At 42.5% G+C, this 20939-nt stretch overlaps 1 protein-coding gene across 1 annotated transcript; it reads right to left on the minus strand.

The window, feature by feature from the left end:
• Window positions 1-2902: 2902 nt before the first annotated feature.
• Window positions 2903-16418, minus strand: LOC140195842 (extracellular calcium-sensing receptor-like). The gene is given in 6 exon segments (XM_072254480.1): window positions 2903-3810; window positions 3897-4020; window positions 13227-13289; window positions 13291-13457; window positions 14364-15187; window positions 16141-16418. Coding segments are annotated over 6 exon segments (2349 nt in total). The 5' UTR covers window positions 16404-16418.
• Between the last annotated feature and the right edge of the window lie 4521 nt (window positions 16419-20939).

Below are 20939 nucleotides of genomic sequence, written 5' to 3' on the forward strand. Positions count from 1 at the left end.
GGCATTAGTTTGACCAAATTTGGAGTATTGTGTGCAGTTCTGGTCACCGAATTATAGGAAAGATGCCAACAAAATAGAGAGAGTGCAGAGGAGATTTACTAGAATGCTAGCGGGGTTTCAGCACCTAAGTTACAGAGAAAGAATGAACAAGTTAGGTCTTTATTCTTTGGATCGTAGAAGGCTGAGGGGGGACTTGATAGTGGTATTTAAATTTATGAGGGGCATAGATGGAGTTGAGATGGATAGGCTTTTTCTATTGAATGTAGGGGAGATTCAAAGAAGAGGACATGAGTTGAGAGTTCAGGGGCAGAGGTTTAGAGGTAACACAAGGGAGAACTCCTTTACTCAGGCAATGGTAGCAGTATGGATGCGGGTAGATGTGACTAGGTTAGAGTAAGCGTTCGGTACGGACTAGAAGGGCCGAGATGGGCTGCTTCCGTACTGTAATTGTTATATGGGTATATGGTTATATGGAGTTGGAATATTTTCAGTTTGTGCCAGATATTCTTGAAACCTAATTTGGAGTATTTTGCGCACTTCTGATTAGATAACTAAGGAAATGTTATCAATAAGATCGAAAGAGTACAAAGAGGAGTTACCAGGATATTTATAAGAAAAAGGTAAGATAGGTTAGGGCTTTGCTCCTTGGAGCCGGGGAAAGTAAGGAGATATTTGATAGAGATATAGAAACTTATGAGTGGCATATATAGCGTAAATGCAGCAAGTTGTTTTATTTTCCAGTGTGGTTGGATGAGACGAGAGCTAGAGGGCAAAGATTAAATATCACATATTTAAGCGGAATAAGAGGGAAATTTCGTCAATCGCAGGGTATTGTGTGTGGAACAAATTGCCAGTGACAATGATTGATGCGGACTACAGGAATTCTGCAGATGCTGGAAATTCAAGCAACACACATATGTGTGATGATTGCTGCCGTTTCGGTTTCAGCAATTAAGAGACGCTTTATTACGTAAACGGATGGACTTCAAGGGTTCTAGAACAGGTCTATGGGACCTGGCAATATCTCCTGAAGTAATTCCTGATCATCAGTCAATAGGGAAGTGGACTCAATTTATCCGAATATACAGTTATAAGGCAAAACAAATTCCTTACATTCCATGTAATTAACTGGTAACAGCGTCAAATGTAAATACGTAAATCCCTCTTGATGCCTCATCACACTCCCTTTCCAAACGCAAGATCTAACTCGTCCCAATTGCGTGACAAGCAGCAGCCACAGACCAAATCATTTATTCTCGCAAGCATTTGTAAATATTTAATTCAGTAACCATTAACGTAGACTATTTTATCAATACATTTATTTATACCACAAAGAATTGAGTAGAAAGTAGCTTATAAAATGCGACGATATCAAACCGATTACAAAGTTCAGTCTGTCTCATGGTAGAAACGCTATAAGATCAGCCACACATGATCACTCTTCGTAAATATACGTTAACTCAGCGGAAAATATTATTGCTTTCTCAGCGTCTTAACGGCCTAGACTTTATTATAGATTCCGTCGTTTTCGATTTTTTTCCCTATTGATTGGTAGTTTTCTGCATTTTCTTTCTCTCGTTGATTAAATACCGGCGTCACTTTGCCCTCCACTGGAACTTATGTGAATGTACATGATTTTGGAAGATGGCAACCAATGTACCAAGTGGCTCCAAAGACAGTTTTTTACAACTCTGGTATATAGACCACCAGGGCATTGGAATCTGTCAGTTTTTTGAATAATGTTCATCGGCAGATTTGCAAGTACTGTGCAAAGAGCTGATAGTGTTGTTATTGAACTACTTGCTCAAATGCGTTCCTTGGATTTGAATCATCACTCTGTGGCTTCTTTATTACCTACACTTATACATCTGCTGATTAAAGAAAATATATAACAACTAATCTTGTGACAGCATCCCAATGCATAAAAGCATGTAGACATAGGTCAATTGGTTCATTTGCTGATCCTATCAAGCATCAGATTGGGGAAGAAATCTGATCGAGGTGACGTTGACTATGAATGATTGTTGGCGCCACCTCGGGTTTGGATTAACTATTTCAGAAACTGCTGATCTACTGTGAAGTTCACACACAATAGCGTGAAGAGTTTACAGCGAATGGATGGAAAAAATCCAGGAAAGGGCATGTCTGAGATGAAAACGCCTTGTTCATGAGAGAGCTTAGAACGAGGTCCACAGTCGTTCAAGCTGACAGAAAAACGACAGCAACACAAATAATCACGTACTGCGAACGCAGAGGAAAATAGATCAGCTATGAAAAACTGGCGGAGTAGTCACGATGGGTCGAAAGGCTTAATTATACTCCTATATCTTACAGTCTGATGGTTCAACATGTCGAAAATAAAGTGGACGGGAGATAGCAGCAGGAGACAGGTTATTAATTTATTTCCCAAGCGAAAATTTAGCTGCTGATTGCATTTGAGGTATAATACATAGGATTTCTTTCCCAATCTTCACTACCAGCAATGTATTCTCCCATGACTAAAGTCTTAATTGCTCAATAATAATGCAGAATAAACACAATGCAATCTATGCAATTTTCCAGTTTCCTATCAGACTGACATATTGGAAGCGTTTTGAGAAAATTTAAGATCTGCGTTGGCAGAGGAAGAGTTTCGACCTGCAGAGTTTAATTATGGAGTAACCTGAAATATACGGAAAATCGGACATCACATTTCAACCTTCCACTTCGCTTTTAAGTGGCCGAACAATCCGAATTAAATATCGCAACAGATTTTAAATTACATCGAAACAATTGATAGAAATTCATACAACATTGAAATTGGATAAAATTGAACTTCGATCGCAACAAAATATTTAAAACTTAGTTTATTTAATGAGGAATACAGACACGGATGTCACAATGACACAAAGAACGCTGGTAGTTACACAGAAGTCCCTTTATCCATCATATTTTTCTTTGTATTAATCTCTGGTTTGAGTAATATAATGTAACATTTCGGTGCAAAAATGCGCAGGAGCAGACCGAAGCTCGATGCCCAGATAGCGAACACTTCTACAGCCGCGGTGTATTTGCCCGGAGAGCACACATAAACCGGAATAAAAGTTATCCAGACAGCGCAAAAAATCAGCATGCTGAAAGTGATGTACTTGGCGTCGTTAAAATTGTCCGGGAGATTCCGGGCAAGGAATGCAAGCACTAAACACACAATGGACAACAGAGCAATATAGGCCGACACTAAGTAAAAGGCGATCAATGAGCCCACGTTACATTCCAGAATAATGATGTCTCTGTAATGACTCATGTTTTTCAATGGGTAGGGCGGTGACACACTCAGCCAGACAACGCACAATAAACCTTGCCAAAAGGGAAGACTGAAGACACCCAGACGTTGCTGCATCGGTCCGAACCAGTTCATCACGCTGCTGTTGGCAAGAGATGCTTTAAAGGCAACCACGACAGGGATGGTTTTGCCCAGAATGCGGGAAATGCAAAGAACGAACACAACTCCGAAAGATGTGCGGCGCAACATGCAAGACCAGCTGGTCGGTTCTCCAATGAAAGCGAGCGAGAAAACAAAGCAAAGCAGGAGAGCAAATAAGAGCAGGAAACTAAGTTCGGAATTGTTCGCTTTAACCGTTGGAGTTTCCTGATACCGATAGAAAATCACAGAGATGGCCAAGGTAAAACCCATGCCCATCAGAGCAAGAATGACTAATACAAAACCCAGAACTTCACGAAAGGAAAGAAATTCAACTTTCTTGAGAACACATTGTGTTTTTGCCCGATTGGACCAGTATTCCGAGGGACACTTGATGCAATCCGAGGCATCTGGAAAAATAAGCGTTTGATATGAAAACGATTGTGAACATAGAGCTGGGGAAATGAGAGACGTAGCTTTTCATCTCTGCACTTACCAGTAGCGTTGCTGATCTCACCATCGGCGCACTCTGCACAGTCAAAACAACATAGTGGCTGCCCTTTCCGGGTGACTTTTCTTGTTCCAGGAAGACAGGGCTCTGAGCAAATTGCTCTTGGGATCTGAAGCAACAGAAACATCCTGTTGGTATGCATTTGAAGCGTAAATACACTCATTCAGCATGCGGAGCAGCGAACAAGACACAGGAAATTGAGTCTGAAAAGTAAACGAAAAGTATTTTGTGCAGTGAAAGTTTAACTGAGCGAAAGCTGGGCTATAACCTCGGTAACGGATGTGAAGCCGCACACGATGGTTGCTAAAATGGCAGAACTGGAGAAACTAGTGTTTTCTGTCACGGCACAGGAGATGAATTTTAGAATCAATCCTAAATTAGGAATTATTCGTCGGAAGTGAAAAAGGAGAGGTAAATAGTCCCAGCTCAGTTAACTCCCATGAAACTGCGACCGTATTAGAAATAGAGAACGTAAACTACTTTCTAATTCCATTCAAATGTTAATATCGGAAGACCACATCAATCGGGAGCCTGATGTGCAGATCAATTAGAAATACGGGAAGGTAGGTACACCCAATGTGCTGGACCCAGGTAAGTGGATAACTGACTGGACGAGGAAATGGGATAGCCAACTCTTAATCTGTGCGTTTGTCTCAGCAGGTAAGGAGGTGGGAGCTGGTACAAGAGACGTACTGTTGTGATAGTGGAACCACTAGTTTGGGGAAAAGATAGGATGTTATGTGGTCGAGAGCAAGACTTCCATTTGGTATATTTCCTTCCATGCGCCAAGGTCAAGGGCATCTTGAACTGAGTCCTCACCATTCTTAAGTGGGAGGGTGAGCAGCCAGAGGTCGTAGTCCAGGTCGGTACCAATGATTTCGGGAGTAAGGTTGGCTAGGTCCTACGTTCAGGGAATTAGGTACTAAGTTAAACGACATGACCTCCAAGGCATGACCTGAACGAGGGAACGTAGTCTGAAGATTCGGGGGAGTAAACATAGAAACATAGAAAATAGGTGCAGGAGTAGGCTATTCGGCCCTTCGAGCCTGCACCGCCATTCAGTACGATTGTGGCTGATCATCCAACTCGAAACCCTGTACTTGCATTCTCTCCGTACCCCCTGATCCCTTTAGCCACAAGGTCCTTATCTAACTCCCTCTTAAATATAGCCAATGAACTGGCCTCAACTGTTTCCTGTGGCAGAGAATTCCACAGATTCACCACGCTCTGTGTGAAGTTTTTCCTCATCTCGGTCCTAAAAGGTTCCCCTTTATCCTCAAACCGTGACCCCTCGTCCTGGACTTCCCCAACATCGGGAACAATTTTCCTGAATCGAGCCTGTCCAATCCCTTTAGAATTTTATACGTTTCAATAAGATCCCCCCTCAATCTTCTAAATTCCAGAGAGTATAAGCCTAGCCGATCCAGTCTTTCATCATATGAAAGTCCTGCAATCCAAGGAATCAATCTGGTGAACCTTCTTTGTACTCCCTCTATGGCAAGGATGTCTTTCCTCAGATTAGGGGACCAAAACTGCACGCAATACTGTAGGTGTGGTCTCACCAAGGCCTTGTACAAATGCAGTAGTAGCTCCCTGCTCCTGTACTCGAATCCTCTTGCTATGAATGCCAGCATAACATTCGCTTTCTTCACCGCCTGCTGTACCTGCATGCCCACTTTCAATAACTGGTGTACAATGACATCCAGGTCTCATTGCACCTCCCCTTTTCCTAATCGGCCACCATTCAGATAATAATCTGTTTTCCTGTTCTTGCCACCAAAGTGGATAACTTCACATTTATCCACATTAAATTGCATCTGCCATGAATTTGCCCACTCGCCTAACCTATCCATGTCACCCTGCATCCTCTTAGCATCCTCCTCACAGCTATCACTACCGCCCAGCTTCGTGTCATCCGCAAACTTGGAGATGCTGCATTTAATTTCCTCGTCTAAGTCATTAATATATATTGTAAACAACTGGGGTCCCAGTACTGAGCCTTGTGGTACCCCACTATTCACTGCCTGCCATTCTGAAAAGCTCCCGTTTATTCCCACTCTTTGCTTCCTGTCTGCCAACCAATTCTCTATCCACATCATTACCATACCCCCAACACCATGTGCTTTAAATTTGCACACTAATCTCCTGTGTGGGACCTTGTCAAAAGCCTTTTGAAAATCCAAATATACCACATCCATTGGTTCTCCCCTATCCACAGTACTAGTTACATCCTCAAAAAATTCTGTGAGATTCATCAGACATAATTTTCCTTTCACAAATCCATGCTGACTTTGTCTGATGATTTCACCGCTTTCCAAATGTGCTGTTATCACATCTTTGATAACTGACTCTAGCATTTTCCTCAACACCGATATCAGGCTTACCGGTCTATATTTCCCCAGTTTCTCTCTCTCTCTTTTTTTTAAAAAGCGGGGTTACATTAGCCACCATCCAATCCTCAGGAACTAATCCAGAATCTAAAGAATTTTGAAAAATTATCACTAATGCATCCACTATTTCTTGTACTACTTCCTTAAGCACTCTGGGATGCAGGTCATCTGGCCCGGTGGATTTATCTACCTTCAATCCCTTCACTTTATCTAACACCACTTCCCTACTAACATGCATTTCCCTCAGTTCCTCCATCTCACTAGACCGTCGGTCCCCTACTATTTCCGGAAGATTATTTCGGAGGACGAAGATGAGGAAGAACCTTATCTCCTCATGAATGCTGAATTTGTGGAACTCTCTGTTCAATGAAGCAGTGGAGGCAACCTCCGTAAATATACTTACTAAAGGTTGGATAGACATTTGCATAGTAGGTGGATTAAGGGTTATGGGGTAAAACAAGCAGGTGGTGATGAGTCCATGGTCAGATCAGCCGTGTTCTTTCTGAATGGTGCATCAGGATCGACTGTCCAGATGGCCTCCTCATGGTCCTATTTCTTTGGCTCTTATGTTCTTATATCTGAGGATTGCTACACGTGCCACGTGCTAGTGAGTTCAGACAGTGTGGAGGGGCTTCAGATGCTTGGAGCACCTTGCCGCCTTCTGCAAAATATGGGACCTGCATAAAAGTGATTGTTTGCACCTGAACTGGGGTGTTCTATTGACCTTTCGGGATCGTTTGCTAACTCTATTTGACCTTCCCTACCAGCCCACTAACTTCCGCGTTCATCACATAAATCTCCATAATTTCTGCAGTCCCCAACGAGATCCCCAAAAGATCTTGCTCGTGGTACTTATCCTTCCAAAGGTACAATACCACACTAGCCCCTGTACCTCCTCACTTACGACTAAACAGGGCCCACACAGTCGTTCTAGATGAAGCGATACATAAAGCTGATTTCCTAGTCCTGATGAAGGGTCTCTGTACAAAATTTCGACTGTTTAATCTTTTAATAGGTGCTGCTGGGCCTGCTGAGTTCCCCAAACATTTTTTGTTTGTTGCAGTGGAGAAAATGAGATGGTTGTTGGGATAATTGTTGGTAAGCCTGCATGAAAATACTGCAATCAAAATTTGAGAATGGCGTCCTAATGTCTGATGCTGGGTCATGCAAGGGTTATTGTTGGAAAACCGGTTGAGTGTAGGTGTTCGATATTCAACTCTTGGGTAAGGAAAAGGACGAGGTAACTAGAAGGTGTAAGCTTGGAATGAACAAACGAGGGGCTTGCGTAATCTAAGAAATGCAATAGAACTGTTAAAAAAGAACTTCCGGATGGCTAAAAGTAAGACATGAGGTTCTTCTGGCAAACAAGTTGAAGGAAAATCCGAGAAATCCGATATATATATTTGGTCCTCTGTAAGATCAGAATGGTAAATCATGCGAGGGATTAAAAGAGACGGAGGACATCTTAAACAACAGGAATTCTGCAGATGCTGGAAATTCAAGCAACAAACATAAAAGTTGCTGGTGAACGCAGCAGGCCAGGCAGCATCTTGACGAAGGGTCTCTGCCTGAAACGTCGACTGCACCTCTTCCTAGAGATGCTGCCTGGCCTGCTGCGTTTACCAGCAACTTTTATGTGTGTTGGAGAACATCTTAACTGAATTTCATCCATATCTATTCATTCGGGAGACTGATACGTATTCTATAGAAGTGAGATAAAGCAGTTTTAAGTTACAGAGTCACAGCCTATTCCCATCGACCTGCAGAGGGCCCATCGCTTACCATATACCTATCATCCGTTTACCTGTCCATTCTCCTCTTAAGCATTAAAATCGAACTCGCATACACCACTTGTATTGGTAGCTCGTTGCCAACACTGACGACCCTCTGAGTGAAGACGTGTATCCTTATGTTTCCCATAAACCTTTTTTACTTTCCCCATAAACACATTGGATTGTAGCCCCACCCAATCTCAGGGGTAGTACTGTACTTGCAAATACCTTAGCAAAATACCTCATAATTCTGCATACCTTCAAATCTCTTCTCAAAATTCTCTGTTTCGTGGAATAAAGACATAATCATATTCCCTTCTCAATCAAGTCCTCACGACTTGGCGACGTTCTTTCAAGTTCTCGCTGCACTTTTCCAAATTATGAACATAGTTCCTGTAGATAGGTGACCCAAATTGCACACATTTCTCCAAATTAGACCTCACCAATACTTTATACAACTTCAACATACCGTCCCACCTCCTGTACTCAGTACTTTGAATTATGAAGCCCAACAGAGAAGCAGAATAAACGGTGTAAAGACAGTAAGGTAGAAGGGTTGAAATGTGTGTACCTCAATGCAAGAAGCATCAGGAACAAAGGCGATGAACTGAGAGCTTGGATACATAAATGGAATTATGATGTAGTGGCCATTACAGAGATTTGGCTGGCACCAGGGCAGGAATGGATTCTCAATAATCCTGGATTTCAGTTGGTCAGGGATACTATTACAGCTACAGAAAGGGTGGGTAATGTAGCAAGGTCCTCTTTTGAGTCAGTATGGGTGGAAGTCAGGAACAGGAAGGGAGCAGTTACCCTATTGGGGGTATTCTATAGGCCCCCTGGTAGCAGCAGACATACAGAGGAGCAGATTGGGAGGAAGATTTTGGAAAGGTGCAAAAATAACAGGGTTGTTATCATGGGTGACTTTAACTTCCCTAATATTGATTGGCACCTGATTAGTTCTAAGGGTTTAGATGGGGCAGAGTTTGTTAAGTGTGTCCAGGACGGATTCCTGTCACAGTATGTGGACAGGCCGATTAGGGGGAATGCCATACTAGATCTAGTACTAGGTAATGAACCGCGTCAGGTCACAGATCTCTCAGTGGGTGAGCATCTGGGGGACAGTGACCACCGCTGCCTGGTCTTTAGCATTATCATGGAAAAGGATAGAATCAGAGAAAACAGGAAAATTTTTGATTGGGGAAGGGCAAATTATGAGGCTATAAGGCTAGAACTTGCGGGTGTGAACTGGGATGATGTTTTTGAAGGGAAATGTACTATCGACATGTGGTCGATGTTTAGAGATCTCTTGCAGAATGTTAGGGGTAAATTTGTCTCGGTGAGGAAGATAAAGAATGGTAGGGTGAAGGAACCATGGGTGACAAGTGAGGTGGAAAATCTAGTCAGGTGGAAGAAGACAGTATACATGAGGTTTAGGAAGCAAGGATCAGATGGGTATATTGAGGAATATAGGGAATCAAGAAAGGAGCTTAAGAAAGGGCTGTGAAGAGCAAGAAGGGGGCATGAGAAGGCCTTGGTGAGTAGGGTAAAGGAAAACCCCAATCATTCTTCAATTATGTGAAGAAAAACAGGATGACAGGAGTGAAGGTAGGACCGATTAGAGATAAAGGTGGGAAGATGTGCTTGGAGGCTGTGGAAGTGAGCGAGGTCCTCAATGAATACTTCTCTTCGGTAGTCACCAATGAGAGGGAACTTGATGATGGTGAGGACAATATGAGTGAGGTTGATGTTCTGGAGCATGTTGATATTAAGGGAGAGGAGGTGTTGGAGTTGTTAAAATACATTAGGACGGATAAGTCCCCGGGGCTTGACGGAATATTCCCCAGGCTGCTCCACGAGGCGAGGGAAGAGATTGCTGAGCCTCTGGCTAGGATCTTTATGTCCTCGTTGTCCACGGAAATGGTACCAGAGGATTGGAGGGAGGCGAATGTTGTCCCCTTGTCCAAAAAAGGTGGTAGGGATAGTCCGGGTAATTATAGACCAGTGAGCCTTACGTCTGTGATGGGAAAACTGTTGGAAAAGATTCTTAGAGATAGGATCTCTGGGCATTTAGAGAATCATGGTCTGATCAGGGACAGTCAGCATGGCTTTGTGAAGGGCAGATCGCGTCTCACAAGCCTGATAGAGTTGTTTGAGGAGGTGACCAGGCATATAGATGAGGGTAGTGCAGTGTATATGATGTATATGGATTTTAGTAAGGCATTTGACAAGGTTCCACACGGTAGGCTTATTCAGAAAATCAGAAGGCATGGGATCCAGGGAAGTTTGGCCAGGTGGATTCAGAATTGGCTTGCCTGCCGAAGGCAGAGGGCCGTGGTGGAGAGAGTACATTCAGATTGAAGGATTGTGACTAGTGGTGTCCCACAAGGGTCTGTTCTGGGACCCCTACTTTTCGTGATTTTTATTAACGACCTGGATGTAGGGGTAGAAGGGTCAGTTGGCAAGTTTGGAGACGACACAAAGGTTGGTGGTGTTGAAGATAGTGTAGAGGATTGTCAAAGATTGCAGAGAGACATGATAGGATGCAGAAGTGGGTTGAGAAGTGTCAGATGGAGTTCAATCTGGAGAAGTGTGAGGTGGTACACTTTGGAAGGACAAACTCCAAGGCAGAGTACAAAGTAAATGCCAGGATACTTGGTAGTGTGGAGGAGCAGAGGGATCTGGGGTACATGTCCACAGGTCCCTGAAAGTTACCTCACATGTGGATAGGGTAGTTAAGAAAGCTTATGGGGTGTTAGCTTTCATAAGTCGAGGGATAGAGTTTAAGAGTCGCGATGTAATGATGCAGCTGTATAAAACTCTGGTTAGGCCACACTTGCAGTACTGTGCTCAGTTCTGGTCGCCTCACTATAGGAAGGATGTGGAAGCATTGGAAAGGGTACAGAGGAGATTTACCAGGATGCTGCCTGGTTTAGAGAGTATGCATTATGATCAGAGATTAAGGGAGCTAGGACTTTGCTCTTTGGAGAGAAGGTGGCTGAGAGGAGACATGACAGAGGTGTACAAGATAATAAGAGGAATAGATCGAGTGGATAGCCAGCACCTCTTCCCCAGGGCACCACTGCTCAATACAAGAGGACTTGGCTTTAAAGTAAGGGGTGGCAAGTTCAAAGGTGATATTAGAGGAAAGTTTTTTACTCAGAGAGTGGTTGGTGCATGGAATGCACTGCCTGAGTCAGTGTTGGAGACAGATACACTAGTGAAGTTTAAAAGACTACTAGACAGGTATATGGAGGAATTTAAGGTGGGGGCTTATGTGGGAGGCAGGGTTTGAGGGTCGGCACAACATTATGGGCCGAAGGGCCTGTACTGTGCTGTACTGTTCTATGATCTATGTTCTAATGTACCAGCAGCTTTTTTTACGACTCTGCAAAGCTCTGATACAACTTCAAAGAATTATGGACCTCCGGTATTTCCAACGGTTATTTTTCCACCGTTCACTGGTTAAGACCTACTCTGGTTGGTCCTATTGAAGTGTAAAACCTCGCACTTGTCTGTATTAAATTCCACCGACATTTTCAGCCTATTTTTCAGGTCGTCCAAATCCCACTGCAAGCCCTTGTAGTATTTCTTGCTGTCCACGACAGCTCCAACGTAGTTGCCATTCGCAAATGTGCTGACCCAGTTAACCACGTAATCATATAGATATGGGTGACAAACAACAGTGGACTCAGCACCAGTCCCTGCGGCACTACAGTAGACACATGCCTCCAGTCAGAGAGGCAATCATTTATTGACACTGTCTGTCTCCTCTCTGAAAGTGAATATCTAACCCAAGTTACTACCTCGTCTTGATTAATTCTTCTTGTCCAACCTCCTGTGCGAGTCTATATAAAATGCCTTGCTAAGTCCATGTAGTGAACATCCCCTGCCTTGTTTTCATGTACTTCCTGGTAAGTTCCTCGAAAAACTCTTTGCTCTTGACTAGACAGGACCTATCACGCAAGAAGGTATTCCTGACGATCCTTCGTCAGCCCATGTCTATCTAACTACTCATTTATCCTTTGTCCCTGAAAATACTTTCCAATAATTTCCACACAACTGGTGTCAGGCTTACTGGTCAATAATCTCCTTGATACATTATGGAGCATTCTTGAAGCAGTAGAATAGTACTGACTGCCCTCACCTGTAGCTAAGGATGGTTTTGCTAGAGCACTTGCAATTGCCGCACTGGCCACCGTAGGGTCCGCAAGAATACTTTTTCAGGCGCTGCGGACATATCGACGTTAATTTGTCCCAAGGGAGAAAACATTTCCTCAGATGTAATCTGTACAGGGTTCATGAAACGGATGCCACATTGCCTCAATGCTATAGACTCTGCTTAAATGAAAATGCAAAAAAAAAAAATATTTAAACTCTTTAGAAAATTCAACACACTGTGGAGGCTACTTTTTACATTGCATGAATATATAGAAACAATGTTGGCCATATACAGGGCGTGGAGCTGTTTTCCATTTTGCCAACGTAAATAGGCGGGAGGAGAGAGAAGCAGCGCGCCGCGCCTACGCAGCCCTCCGTTGAAAAATGATATCGTATCTGTTAAATAGGGGCCGTGGACAATTCTGATTTGATGAACATGGACGTGAAAGTACAGAGGAACATCTGGAAAAAATTCTGAAACGCTCGTTCGCTGCTGTCGTTACTGCGCGTTCGGGAATCTTTCGGAGGGAAGGCCTCAAAATCCCCGGCTTTGCCTGCTGTTAGCGACCGAGAAGGAGATCGAAGCGTTCGGGTAGAGATGGCGCTCAGTACTCTGTGTCCGAGAGCTGATTAGAGCACGTAGTTTTCGGATGACTCAGAATCGGACCGTGGTCGGGTATGGTAGGGAGAGTTTTTCTTCCTTCTCTCCGTCTGCGTGAGATGTGGGGCATTTGAGAGACTTTGAACTTTTACTGTGCTCATGGACTTCTTCATCGAGTTATGGTATTGTTGCACTGTTGTTACCATATGTTATAATTATGTGGTTTTGTTAGTTTTTTTTCAGTCTTGGTCTGTTCCGTGTTTTGTGATATCACACCGGTGGAAATATTGTATCATTTCTTAGTGCATGCATTGCTAAATGACAATAAAAGAGGACAGCGTGCCTTCATGATCTAATCTAATCCAAATGCATGGTTAAAAAAAAAACTTACCGTATTTCCGGTCATACTCCACACGATATCTCTGACGTTAATCTTTAGTTCACGTCCTGGGGAATGCAGAGCCGTCATAATATCCAACGTTTACAATGTCAACGCTCCCCTTGAAATTCTTTTGCAAATTCACAAATTCATATCTTGGAATCGGATCTCCATTTTTGTCAAAATATATGGTTTCTCCCGACTTCACTGTGAAATTCACGGTACGGAGGTAGTGTATCAACTAGGGGAAGGGGGTGAAGGAAGCAATGCATGGTATTTTTCAACCATGATGTAGATATGGTACCCATAAATACTGACATTCAACTTTGTGGAAAACGGAAATGATTGAAGTGAGCTGTATGATAGTACTATATAAACAATAAATGTGATTAGAGATTACCGAGTCTCGGATCGAGAGTAAAACATCTGATATGATAAGAAGTACTGCTTAAGGACCTCAGCGGGAGAAGCCTCATTTGTGGCTGGAGATAAGGCGACTGTCCATTTACGCGACTTGGTGATTTCCATAGGCAATTTGTTTTTCTGCATTGATATGGGAGACGGGTCAGAAACATGACGGACATTTTTCTGGGGAATGTGCTTGGTGTGTAAAGAATACTATAGTTGCCGTGGATCCCCAGGTATAATCAATGAATTAGAAGCTATGGTCTGTAGATATAAGGTAAGAGACTTGTACTCCTCTAGGCATATGAGGCGGACAGAGTTACAAAACCGTTGGAGTACTGCCATGTTCGTTGTTCTCTATGTTAGATACTGCCCCATCACTACCATCTAATAAAGTGGAATAAAATCCACTGGGGGCTGATACGCAGTGAAAGGGATAATTCAACCAGTTATCTTGCCAACTTCAACGAATGTCCACTGCAAAGGATCCAAGCGTGAATCGCAGTGTTACTGGGAAAAATTGCATCGCTGTATATTCGCTCATCCAGCCCTGTCTTCTCAACAGATTGATTTCCAAAACATTGGTAAGTATATTCTGTGAACAAATGTTGGACCACCACAAAGAAAATTCATTGCTAAAATATAGTGGTCAGTATTTGAATACCAGCAAATAAAAATGGAACACAAAATATGATTTCTTTCTTAATGACGTGGTTGCTTTAGCAAAGGAATTACATGTCTCCTGCCATGACTCGAAATTTGCAATATGTGCGCATGTATTATTCATAAAGGGTCCGTCGCCCTCTACACAGGTAAACAAATTGTGGAGTGAGTGAGCAATGGAGTATACCGCTGCATACACGTGGTATGAACTCCCGTCCATTATCGTCGGAATATAGTCATTTTCTATCCCTGCCATCTGCTCACTCCCGGTGCATGGCCGAACCTGACGTGGAGAGTTCCCCGTGTTTGTCCCGTTGTCTGTTGTAAAAGAGCAGGTGAATAGAGTTTCCCAAAACTCAGTCACCATAATATTACCAGGAAAGTTTGAAGGATGCACATTATGAAGATAATCTCTGAGATCATCAATTTCTATCCTTCGGGTGGCCAGGCCAATTGTTCCAGTGAGATAAACTGCTCTATGTTCAGGCGGGAGAAAATTTCTTGTCACCCACGCCTCAGTTCCAATCCATTGTATGCCGGTTACATTTTGACGCCAAATCTCTTTCAATAAAATTTGCATATCACCACCGTCAACAAAGGCCACTACTTTATTAGATGCCTGTTTAATCGCTTGAACAACTTTACTGATTTTTTCTGGCGGGTCAGTCCTGTGAAATGACCTAGAGTAGGCAATACAGATCCCAAACTTCTCTACATGTTCAATAAATCCTCGCATTCCGAAATTGCCGTAATCGGTGTTACTTCTAATTGTTCCAATCCAAGTCCAGCCAAAGGTTCTCACCAGTTCGGCGAGAATTTTGGACTGGTACTGATCACTGGGAATAGTTCTAAAAAACGTTGGATATTCCTTCTTATCACTGAGACAGGAGCAGGTGGAGTAGTAACTAACGTGTAGGGAAGGGGATAAATAAATGAGTACCTGTGTCCGGCTTTACGCTCTAGGAGAATGATAAATAGCTGGTTTTTCTTTGTGGAACATCTTATGATTCTACAAAACTAATATAAAATATGCAACATGAAAAATATGCAAAACTTTACAAGCATAATTTAAAATGTTCCATAAATAAGTTATTTATTACTCTTGTAATAAAGCACTCGTTAGCGAAATTAGGATTTCTGCTTTTGCTTCAGGACTTTCAATTAGAAGACGGATGTGGGGACTTTGGTACGGATGTCTGCTAGATTTACCACGATGCTGCCTGGATTGGAAGTCGTAAGCTTAAGAAGGATTTGGACACAATTATGTTGTTTCCTCTGAACGACGGAAGATGACGGGAGATTTGATGGAAATAAACCTAGCATAGACTGAAGAGACTGTCTCTGTTTTTTCAGTCTCACCAAGTCTTTAAAGGTTGCATATTGTAGTGCAAGAAATTAACGTGAGGGATGGGAAAGATCAAAGGAGATGTGCCACGCGGTACCTGAAGTACGTTTCCTGGATTGGTGAAGGAGGTATATACGATAGAAGCTTTTATAAAGGCTTTTGGATGGGTGCTTGAATGTGCAGAGATAGGAGTGACAGGGCATTTTGAAGATCAAAGTGATTGATCTGTTCGCCATTTTACTAATAGTTTAATCATTTCGGCACAGCACATGGACTGAAGGGAGTGTTCCTGGGTGGTACCTTTCTCTGTTCTTTGTTTTGTGTTCTATTGCAGTGCACTTTAACAGACGGGAAGTTCATGTTCTTGCAGTTCATTTCTGTGAATGCGGCGTGAAGACTCTCTTGTATATTTCATAGACTGTAAAATCACAATATATATATATAATTGTGCTAGCGTTGGTGCTAATTAGCAGATATACCGCCATAGTTAAAATGCAGCCAAATCTTAGACACATTACCAACGGGATTCCAAAGGATCCAATTGCTCTTGCAGTTACAATGGAATTTGTAGATGGACTGCAACCAACAATTGCCGCGACGTTGGAAGAACCTGTACATTCAGGGTATTCAATTGATTCTTCTTCTCCATTGATCAAAGCGAGCGCTGCTTTCGAGGCGATCGTGGGGGATGAACAGTCATCGTGGATCTGATACCCGAGTGTGATCCCCGGGAGGAGATTCTCATTCTGGTTTATTTCCTCAATGGCAAAAATCATTGTCTGCGCCAGTCGGAAGCTCGCAAACCTAAAGCTGTGGTATAAACATAAGATAAGTTTATGAAGTCTCCAGGTGCTTAATTCAATCAGGAAGTTACAGAAAACAATCAAGAATTTTAAAAGATTTAAAATGGAGCAATTCCCATTTGACGATCAAGGATGTTCACAGCACAGAGCCTGGCTCCGGACCCACAATGAGTTTTGGTGGTTTCACCAGCTCAACATAGCAAATAGGCTCAATTTCACAGTAAACAGGATTGAACGGACACTATACGAGGGGGCTCGGAAGCAACAATGTTCCTCGTAGTACACGGCCGACTGCGCAGTTATGTGAATAACGAGAAAAAAGTAACACACACAAATGCTGGACTAACACAGAATGTCATGTTTTATCAAAGGGGGGAATCACTTTATATTGTGGACCGAGACGTTTCCTCTGGACTGGAGCAGAAATGCGCAGAGCCAGAGAGTAGCTGTCTTTCCAGTTCTTTTATAGGTTTTCGGCCCGAAAAATCCACTGTTTTTTCTCCGCCATGAACATACTCTCAGCCGCTTAGTTCCTCCAGTACCTTGTGTGCGTTGTTCAATATTTACAGCAAGTTCAGAATCTGTCTTGTTCTTGTAATGAGGCTGGAGTGCGCTCAGGTTCTGTGCCCGCCATGTAAGTGTCAGTTCATTGACAGAGTGATCAGAATCTTCCGTGAGCTTATGGGCACAACATATTGTAAATTGAGTACTGGTGCGTAGGCACTACTGAATATTTATAGAAACACTGAAAAATCAACAATGCTGGAAATTCTGAGAAACTCCCAGCAAATGCACGAGTAACTCACGAGGTAAGACAGCATCTATGGAGGGGAATAAATTGTCGACGTTTAGATCTGAGACCATTCATCTAGAGTCACCATGAAGATAATGTACAGTACTTGGTATCTTCACCATATGCTCACACAGCATACTCTGTTTAAAATGACGCACACCCACTTCGAAACAAAACACAGTGACTCATGGTGGATGTGGACCCAATGAAATGTACCCACCCGAAACGTCGACAGTTCTTTTTCTCCCATAGGTACTGCTTGACCCGCCGAGATCGTAAAGCAGTTAGTATTTTTTAATCAATGAAACAGCATATTCTATCATTGCTGTTTTTCCGACTCCGTATATGATATCTCTCCAAAATAACGCACGACATCTCCGATGAAATAAATAATAGCACAATATGTATTACAATAGAGGAGAACTAGTAACTGCTGTGAACGTAAACTATTGTAATTCAAATTATTACTTGATATGCACCAATAAAACTTTAATTGGGCTATGATAAATACCTTCAATTGGACACATGACTGATTTCCCCTTTCATTTGCGTACACTATTCTGATTACGACGCTGGTGTACCTAATTTACTAAAATTCCCAGTGAAAATGTAGCGCCTGAAGTAAAGAATATTTAAGCGATTTTTTTTTCTGGAATTTCTGAGATGGAGAAAAATAATACAACTTCTCTTCCATTAGAACCACATTCTTAGTACCACACACAAAACGCTCGAGGAGCGCAGCAGGCCTGTCAGCATCTATAGAATAGAATACAGTCGACGATACAGGCTAAGTCTTGCGGAAGGGCCTCGCCGCGAAATGTCGACTGTACTATTTTCCATCGATGCCTCCTGGCCTGATGAGTTCATACAGCAATTGATGAATGGTACTTCCATTCCCAGCAATTGTACAATTTTTATGTTTTTGTTTCGTGCCTAAATGTGTTTTAATCGCAGTGCGGTATCAAAGATTTGAATAATAAACAAAGACGCTTATGAGGACACAAGAGACTTGATGTGAACGTTAATTCAAGTATTTCACCTTGATGCACACATTTAAACTTACTATCCTACCATGCCACATCAGCATGACTAAAAGAAACGATAACAATAGCTATTTCTTCAAATGGGAATTAAATCTCGAATTGAAAGATCTAATGATTGGGTAAGAGCAATTTCCACCAGAAATAGCAAACTAGAGGGAGTGATAAAGAATTCACTGTCTGCAAGAGGTAAGCTTACCTTTTGCACATGGTGCTTTTCGGGGAAAAGGTAAAAGAATTGATGTCATGGATTAGATCAAAATGCATCGTGAATATTCCTCCAAGCATGATATCCCCATCCTTGTATAAATCAGGCAAATTGTCTTTTGCTCGACGTTTGCAAAGGGTTCCATGTGTTTCTGGCGAAGTTCCGAGCAACATCAAAAGGAGTACGAAAGACATTGCTTAGCTGTAGGGACTTGTTAGGATCAGAGCGAAGAAATTGTATTTATATTGCCACAGGAAAGATCCGAAGCTATCCCAAAGCGGCTTTTTATCACCGCTACAACTGTCATAATATATTAAATCTCCGCTGATGCAATGGCACTGGAGTGATCATGTATTGATGTTGGTTCGTCTCGCTAACAGCTGGGGAATTTCAGAGCGAATAAAAATTACGTCGAATAATAGTAGATAAATCTAAAATCACTCCCAGCAGAGTGTAAATACTTTCCAAAGAAATATGAAGGAACCTCCAGGGTATGCAGTTTTCATATTGGTAATATTTTGTACCCCGTAACGGGTTAAAGAACCAGCAGAAATGGAAAACACCTGGAGTCTGGTTTTGCTGTTAACTAATTTTATTTTATTAGTAACTACGTAATAAAGTACCATAAAACCTGATAAATCAAACAGGTTAGCAGAGATTATGTATCTCTCTCTCTCTCTCACACACACACATATGTATATATATATACATATACACACACATATATATATCTGTACACTCTGTTGGAAATATAAAACCCAAACCTCTTCAAGTTAAGGCGGTAAGTAATACAGTCTTACGATGGTAGGTACAGTTCAGATACACGGGTTAATTAATGTGAGATGTTTGTAATCCAAAGGCGAATGTTGTGAGAAGGCAATTACGTCGACATTCCACAGATTACACCATAGCAATACAAGATAACAATAGTAGTAGGTTTTATCTCCGAAGTTGTTCTACTCCACACACGAAATATCACCGACAGCGATCTTCAAGGAATATCCTTTCAATACAAGTGGTATCCCACCCGAATTCAGCGACGGGGTATCTCAAAGTGGTGGCCACAGAATACTCCAACAGAATCCACGTATGGATTATCACCAACAGTAGCTTATCAGAAAGGGGCCCTCTTCAAGGGAATCAGCACCCAGGCAAGGGTCGACGCACCGGTAGATTCCACAAGGTTACCCGAAGCACACAACGTGATAGCCACTTATCCATTTCCACGACATACGAAATAACTCCAACAGTGCTTTGACACAGGGGTGCCTTTCTTCAGTGAACTACCACACCCAGACAAAGGGTAAATAGACAAGTGGTATTCACAAAGGTTTTTCCCTCACCAGAGAACCCACTCCTGTGGATTAACTAAATGACAGTCACACTTTCGTAGTCGAATGGAAACAAACTCATCCTCACGGCTACTTAGAGAGAAAGAGTCCAAACAGTGATCTCTTTGTCACGAGGTTTCATGTAGCACATTACAGAAGCGTATACAAATACTAGTTTCTATCACTTTTAAACTTAACATTCAGACGGTCAATCTGCATGATACTGCTTTTATCTTTCACAAGATATTGTCTTTATCTTTTCACATCTTTCACATGGAACCGTATATTTTGATAAAAATGGAGACCCGGTTCCAAGATACGAATTTGTGATCTTACGAGCGAATTTCACGGGGAGCCTTGGCGTTGTAAGCGTCAGATATTACGATGGGTCGGCTACGCCAGGGCGGGAACTAATGATGAACTTCAGAGATATCTTGTGGAATACGACCGGGAATATGGTATGGTCTTTCCAGCAAGGGGGTCAGTGTGGACATGATGGAGGATTACAAATACCTGGGGATACGAATTGACAATAAACTGGACTGGTCAAAGAACACTGACGCTGTCTACAAAAACGGTCAGAGCTGTCTCCATTTCATGAGAAGACTGAGGTCCCTTAACATCTGTCGGACGATGCTGAGGGTGTTCTGCGAGTCTGTGGTGGCCAGTGCTATCATGTTTGCTGTTGTGTCCTGTGGCAGCAGGCTGAGGGTGGCAGACACCAACAGAATCAGCAAACTCATTCGTAAGGCCAGTGATGTTGTGGGGATGGAACTGGACTCTCTGACGGTGGTGTCGGAGAAAAGGATGCTGTCCAAGTTGCATGCCATCTTGGACAATGTCTCCCATCCACTACATACTGTACTGGTTGGGCACAGGAGTACATTCAGCCAGAGACTCATTCCACAGGGATGCAACGCAGAGCGTCATAGGAAGTCATTCCCACCTGTGGCCATCAAAGTTTACAACTCCTCCCTTGGAGGGTCAGATACCTTGAGCTAATAGGCTGGTCCTGGACTTATCTCCTGGCATAATTTACATATTACTATTTAATTATTTATGGTTTATTACTATTTAACTATTTATGGTGCAACTGTAACGAAAACCAATTTCCCCCGGGATCAATACAGTATGACT

This window comes from Mobula birostris, chromosome 4, assembly GCF_030028105.1.
Source record: "Mobula birostris isolate sMobBir1 chromosome 4, sMobBir1.hap1, whole genome shotgun sequence".
NCBI classification, from domain to species: Eukaryota; Metazoa; Chordata; class Chondrichthyes; order Myliobatiformes; family Myliobatidae; genus Mobula; species Mobula birostris.